The 6,908-nt window shown below is 40.9% G+C and overlaps 1 protein-coding gene across 1 annotated transcript; it reads right to left on the bottom strand.

Annotated features, from left to right (window-relative positions):
• Positions 1–3,050: 3,050 nt before the first annotated feature.
• On the bottom strand, positions 3,051–6,592 carry LOC147446439 (actin-like). Its single transcript, XM_086525657.1, has 5 exons — positions 6,453–6,592; positions 5,470–5,553; positions 4,781–5,174; positions 3,878–4,491; positions 3,051–3,361 (listed from the first exon to the last, which is right to left on the bottom strand). Exons 2-5 carry the CDS (start codon positions 5,527–5,529, stop codon positions 3,296–3,298), a joined length of 1,134 nt encoding a protein of 377 aa, XP_086381783.1. The 5' UTR covers positions 5,530–5,553; positions 6,453–6,592; the 3' UTR covers positions 3,051–3,295.
• Positions 6,593–6,908: the final 316 nt, after the last annotated feature.

Genomic DNA, 6,908 nt, shown 5'->3' with positions numbered 1-6,908 from the left:
TAGGGACTGTGTTCGACTCTCATGCCATACATTTTTAGAAGGTGAGGCCTTCACCTTCAACTAATTCAAATAAGGTTGGGAACGATATGGGAGCGAACATTCGTTGGGGGTGGAAGCATCTAGCTAATGAATGAGAGGTCTCCCCCATCTCAAAAAAAAAAAAAAAAAAACCTTTCTATTACTTTAGGATGAAACATGAAAGGTGGAATGGGAAAGAGATCGAAAGGCCTTAAAGAAACAAGGTGAGGAGTCGCCATGGCCTGCTCAAGGTAAGGGGGGAGGGAGAAGATTTATCAGAAGTAGGTCTTAATTAGTTGTGCAATTGTATTGTTTTAATATAGAATTCTATTCTCCAGATACACACATAATTAGGCCCATGTCACACTAGGCCGCGTGCCCATCATGAGTTGGACGACCATGACCAACATGCCCTTGCACACGAAGAGTCCGGATTACGACAGCTAGCACAAATGCTGTCCCATTGAGCACGTGCTAAAAATTGGAAAAGTTGCTACGTGTCCAATCAAACTACAAGATTGGTGTTGGAGTTGAAGTTGAGCGGATATGGGAGGTCGATACACTTTTGGAAAAAGTGTGCCGTTGAGCTAGACGGCCAACTAAGCTAGAGAAACATGGACACCGTCCCAATGTGACAAGCGACTCCGTCAGCACAACCATCGAGTGGTTGGGAAGAGAATAAACGTTGTTCGCATGTTCCAATGTCACATAGGTGTTAGAAGCTAGTGGTTCCAAGCCGACCTACCTATCGGTATGGCTTCCACCACTGCCTTTTACGACGGATTATAGATATGGAAAATGTACTTTCCCTTTGTCCCAAATCCCCCACACACAAATGCACACACATCTACATAGAGGTGAAATGGTCGACAAATAGTGAGGTTAAAGTTTGTGTAAATGTAAAAAGAAAATGGGATGACTTTCAAAATGAAAAAAAGTGAAATCACCTTTAAAATGACACTTATTTTTTCTGAAATATAAAGTAGTAGAGATGTCTTGTTTGTTACGATGCACCCACTTAAACAAAGTGAAAAGATCACATTGGCATTTTAAGATTAACTTAGATAAAAAAATAAAAAAATTTGAAATTAAAACAAAAAAATAAAGACACCCCATTACAAACCAAAAAGTAGATTTGATAAGCATAGATCATAATTAAATAATTTCTTAAAAAAAGATAGGTTCACTAAGAGTAAAAAAATTTAAAAAAAACATATTTGTAAAATGTCCTTTTAGGAGGTCTTGAATGAGAAGATTCTTTTACAAATCAAAATATTGCATTATTTGACATCATAGGATCAAAATTCTATGAATATACTTCTAATGCTTTGTTTTTCAAGGCTTTTTTAAAGAGTCCAAATAACAAAGACAAAAAATAAAAAGTTTGAAAGTACCAAATTACAATGATGGAAGGACCCATTTACAATTTAGAAAGAAGATATAGTGTTTATATTACTTTCCTTTTCAAATTAAGAAGACACATGACCACCAACGACAACCTCCACATCAATGGCTCAAAAATTGCACAATTTCTCCACCACCCTCCTATGGCCTTCTTCAAGCCAAAAATGCATAAGTAAAGGATAAGTATAGGAAACAAAAAATGAAAAGTCATAGGAAATGAAAAGGCCATTACAACGGAAAGTCGAGACTTCATGTCCATATAAAAGAATTAGTACCAATATTTAATCTTTATATTTTCATTTACTTTTCAATGCTCCAAGAAAAACAACTTTTGGAAGTAAGTAGTGAGATAGTTTTCAACAAACCACAATAGAATGCAGACGAGATATAAACTTTTGACCTGTGGAGGATGTATCTGCCTCTCTTATTGGCGTGTCGTTACTAGCTCCTCCACCTTAATAGCCCTACCACCCTCAACTTTAGTTGCCTCCATCTATATAGCCCTACCACCCTTGACTTAAGTTGCCACAAGGTCATGCACATGGGATCAATGGTCCCCATGCTAAAGACAGCAGCATCACTAGATATAATTTGTCAAGTCTTTTAGTGTAATTTTGATGGGATTGCATTAAACCTACATAGAAGAGTCCTAATATGATTTATAAATAAGAAAATAAACAAATTCATGATCTTACTACATAGCGCAACCAAACTCTACCTACATGCCCTATTGCAAAGAAAGTCTATAGAGAGGAAAATGCTCCAAGACATGCACTCGACCATATTTTTAATGTGGGCATGGGCATGAAAATTCTTTTCTCCATTTTTATGGGCTTTTCATTTCCCATGAATTTTCATTTTCATGGGGCTTTTCACTTACCCTTCACTTATGCATTTTTCCTGTAAGACCTTTCAATTTTTTTCCCATTCCACCTTTCAGGTTTTCATCCTAAAGTGATAGAAAGGTTTTCCCTTTTTTTGAGATGGGGGAGACCTACTTACTCGTCAATCTTAAATAAATCTCGGAATAAAATGTAACTTAAGACCCAAACTTAGTTTTCTAAGTAATCATAACATGTGGCCTACATGTCTAGGACAAGATGGCACAAGATGGCACGCAGGACTGTTGGTTAGCATGTCAGCCTCTCAATATGGTGATACAGGTTTGAATCCAAGCAACGGTGTTTTGTGTACATATGGCTAGTATTGAGCAGTATTTTCCCTTTGTAATAAGCTTCAAACCCAATCATTCAGTAGCCACATTCTCTACTCGTTAGAAGCACACCCACTTTGGTCTAAACCAATGTATACCTCAAGCACTTGAAAATGTTAAGACAATTGAGTTTAACCATGTCAAAAGACAACACTACTCAAAACAGCTTTGAAAGTTAAGATTGGGGACAACAAAGCTTTTCTAGAGGCAAAAGAGGATGCAAGCAATGAAGTCTGTGCCTACATAAAAGAGAAGAGAAGATAGGTTGTAACGTCGTGGAAACATTCCCAAGAATCCTCAAAGATCTATCCAATGAGTCTTGGAACTCAAACCTGTTATTCGAGAGAGAAACTGCATGGTTTCAACAGTCAAATCGGCCAGTAAGCACATACAACATGTGCACTAGCAAATGAAGTACAATAAACCTCTTCCGTGAGTATTGTAGGCTCATAATGAAGTATCAACAAGCATAACAAACATGATCTTACACTGAGACAGCTCAATAGCTGAAATAATTCACACACAAAAATAGGTCTCAAGTGAGGAAAACAAAACTTCCTATACAAAACTCACTTCCCGTAGCCAGTAACCAAAGTGAAAAGATACAAAGATGCCTCTCAAGAATAAATACTCACTGAGGAAATCCACGTACTAAATAATCTAAAAACATTTTCTGTGAACAATTGACGGGCCAGACTCATCATACTCAGACTTCGCAATCCACATCTGCACAAAAAACCAGAAAAAGTATGTCAAGAACGCTCTTCATCCATCCAAACAAGAAGACATGCTTCGCTATGATTTCAAATACTAAGACATCGTGCACAAGCAAACATAATCTACAAATGTAAGCATTTGCAGTTGTGGTGAGAACTACAAGAAAATACAACAATGGCAGTACTTCGAAGCAGGATATGTGCATGAGGGAGACTACACTTTTCCTAAAGGTCTCTGTCAGCCCATGAGCAGGATATGCTTTGAAGGAAGATCTGTGCATGAAATAGTATTTTCCTAAAGTTTTCTGTCAACCAATTAGCAAGTCAAGACTGCAATGCAAACAGTGCAGATGCACCTACGCAAGCACATGACAATACATCAAGCATTTTATACCAAGCAAGCGAAAAGATGTGCAGCTTTCTTATGCTTATAAACTGAACTGTAAAATACGAGGTTGTGAGGAGGCTTAAACCTAAAGTATTGATGTCCAAGCCTACACAGCCATCACTAAGCATTAGTAAGTACCTGTTGGAAGGTGCTGAGCGAAGCCAGAATAGAGCCACCAATCCAGACACTGTATTTCCTCTCAGGAGGTGCGACAACTTTAATCTTCATACTGCTGGGAGCAAGTGCAGTAATCTCCTTACTCATACGATCAGCAATTCCAGCAAACATGGTGGACCCTCCACTGAGCACGACATTTCCATAGAGGTCTTTACGGATATCCACATCACACTTCATAATGGAGTTGTAGGTCGTCTCATGAATTCCAGCAGCTTCCATTCCAATTAATGAAGGCTGGAATAAGACCTCTGGACATCTGAAGCGCTCCGCACCAATTGTAATAACTTGACCATCCGGAAGTTCATAGCTCTTCTCTAGAGAAGAACTGCTCTTTGCTGTTTCCAGCTCTTGCTCAAAATCCAGAGCCACATATGCTAGCTTCTCTTTCATATCCCTCACAATTTCTCGTTCTGCAGTGGTGGTGAAAGAATAACCTCGCTCAGTGAGAATCTTCATCAAAGCATCAGTCAAGTCACGGCCTGCAAGATCAAGACGCAGAATAGCATGCGGAAGGGCATAACCCTCATAGATCGGTACTGTATGAGTAACACCATCGCCAGAATCCAGCACAATACCTAAAGACCATCAAACTATGGTTTGTAAGGAAATAGATGGTGCCCACTTGAGAGAGCAGAAACTACTACATTTGGGGCTGTTACATCCTCAATAAAACAATTCAAAGAAATCAGCCGCATGTTCAGATCCATGAGCTCTCCTGAGCACATATGTATCATCAACAGTTCGAACACTTGCCATTTAAGTGGCTTTCATTCAACGGAAAAGAAATAGGCTTCATTACGAGTAAAGGTTCTCTGCCTATACAAACCTAACAAGAACAGATAATCATCAACCGGAAGTTCTCACCTGTAGTCCTTCCACTAGCGTACAAGGAAAGCACAGCCTGGATGGCAACATACATAGCTGGCGCATTGAAGGTATCGAACATAATTTGTGTCATCTTCTCTCGGTTAGCCTTGGGATTGAGAGGTGCTTCGGTGAGTAAGACAGGATGCTCTTCAGGGGCAACTCGAAGCTCGTTGTAGAAGGTATGGTGCCATATCTTTTCCATGTCATCCCAGTTGGTCACAATGCCATGCTCAATTGGATATTTCAAGGTCAAGATCCCCCGCTTGGACTGGGCCTCATCACCAACATATGCATCTTTCTGTCCCATCCCTACCATAACACCAGTGTGTCGAGGGCGACCTACGATGCTAGGAAAGACTGCCCGTGGGGCATCATCTCCAGCAAAACCAGCCTGCACAAAGCTAATGCATCACAGACATGCCTAGGAACTAAGAGCAGTCAAATAAGTAATCTTCTTTCAAGAGATCATATAATTCATAGCAGGTGGAGAATAAGAGAGCCAAGGTCCTGAGAGGCTTATTTTACTGAGACCCAAAATGCATAGATCTCATTACACACATAATGATATCAAAAAGTTGATAAAGGGAAGACCAACTGTTCTTGACCTACTAATATCCCAACACGCAATGTCCCTAATCACAAGGGCATCCGATTGGCAAGGCTTTGTAAAAGATACACAAATTTACCTTGACCATGCCAGACCCATTGTCACAAACAAGTGGCTGAACTTCATCACCATCTGCCATCTTTGCAATAAAAAGCTTGCCCAACTGCCACAGCAACGAATAACCAGACAATCACATTAAGTGGGCCTAAAGAAGGGATAGTAAAGAAAGTACAAGCTACAACGCACAAAAAAAACCAGACCTGTGAAATCGAATGAATATGCTTACAGATAAGGGGAAGCATACAATGTATGCATAATGAAACACCCAACTTTTTTAAATTGCTGATAAGTATGCAGCACAGCAAGCATAACCACACTCACATGAGTGAAATGAAGGGCTCTTCAAATCCTCAGATCTGCTACATTAATGTCAAGAGTATACAGAAATGCTACAGGCATTTTGGGCCACACAGGCACATGGTGCGGGCACACACACAACAATATCATGGTAAGCCCATATCAATTCCTGAATGCCAAGAGAAAATCATAAAAGCCACATGCAAAAATAGTTGTCCGCTGTGCATTTTGAGAATCCGGCCCAACAGCAAAGGGAAGCTGGGTGGGTCACTCCTCCCAAGACCGGCCCCAGGCCTCTCAACAGGACCACACGCCATCAGGTGGAGCTCAAGGATACTAAATCTTCTTGGTTACTATGTCATGCACAACAGATATCATCAAGCTCTGAGATATTACGCTGAAGTATCAAGGACCCTCAGGGGGGGCCTCAGGTCTTGAGAGAGTAAATGCATCGCAAACCTCTCCACAATATGCATCGGAAGCAAGGGCATGCAAATGTACGTCACGAATAACTACAAGCAGATGCACAAGCGTTATGTGCGTAGAAGAGGGTAAATGTGTATCCCACAATCAGTAGCAGATCAGGCTCAAAGGGAGATGGCATGTATATGCGCAGGTTGGTGCGGTGAAAGTGTGTGTGTGTGTGTGTGTGTGTGTGTGTGTGTGTGAGAGAGAGAGAGAGAGAGAGAGAGAGAGAGAGAGCACCTGGATCTGATGAAGCAGCCCGCTGCGTTTAATCTGTGAGGGGATGGAGAAACCCTCGCTGAATGGCACCACCCACAATACTGAAAACACACATAAAAGGAGGGAAGGCCACCCTGGACTGTTGGAGGTTCTGCCGAAAGGCTTCCTTTTTCGCGCAAAAGGAAAATACCCTTTGAATCAAGCTGGCACCCATCAACTGTCCTATCCTAGCCGTCCGTCCTTCTTCCCATTTGATCTGGGCCATCCAATTCTGGCCGGAGCTCCCTTCATGCTGAAACCTTGGAATTTTAATGCATTATAGGTCCCAATCCAGCCTGTCTTTGTGGACCTCCTAAAATAAAACATTGTTGTTTTCACAACATTATCATGAAATTCCACCTTTGCTCAAACAACATTGTCATGTAATATCACCTACTGTATCCAGTGCCCACCACTTTCCAATTGGGCCTTGTTGGG

This window comes from Adiantum capillus-veneris, chromosome 12, assembly GCF_014529385.1.
Source record: "Adiantum capillus-veneris isolate H3 chromosome 12, ASM1452938v2, whole genome shotgun sequence".
Classification (NCBI taxonomy): Eukaryota; Viridiplantae; Streptophyta; class Polypodiopsida; order Polypodiales; family Pteridaceae; genus Adiantum; species Adiantum capillus-veneris.
The sequence above is the reverse complement of the archived record's forward strand: the minus strand, read 5'-3'. Positions and strand labels throughout refer to the sequence as shown.

Excerpts from the sequence above, each read along its gene's own strand:
- LOC147446439 (XM_086525657.1), bottom strand. The coding sequence starts at position 5,529 with ATGGCAGATGGTGATGAAGTTCAGCCACTTGTTTGTGACAATGGGTCT. Across the intron at positions 4,492-4,780 it reads CGCTAGTGGAAGGACTACAG|GTATTGTGCTGGATTCTGGC; the intron begins GTGAGAACTTCC and ends GATGGTCTTTAG. Across the intron at positions 3,362-3,877 it reads CGCTCAGCACCTTCCAACAG|ATGTGGATTGCGAAGTCTGA; the intron begins GTACTTACTAAT and ends TTTTTTGTGCAG.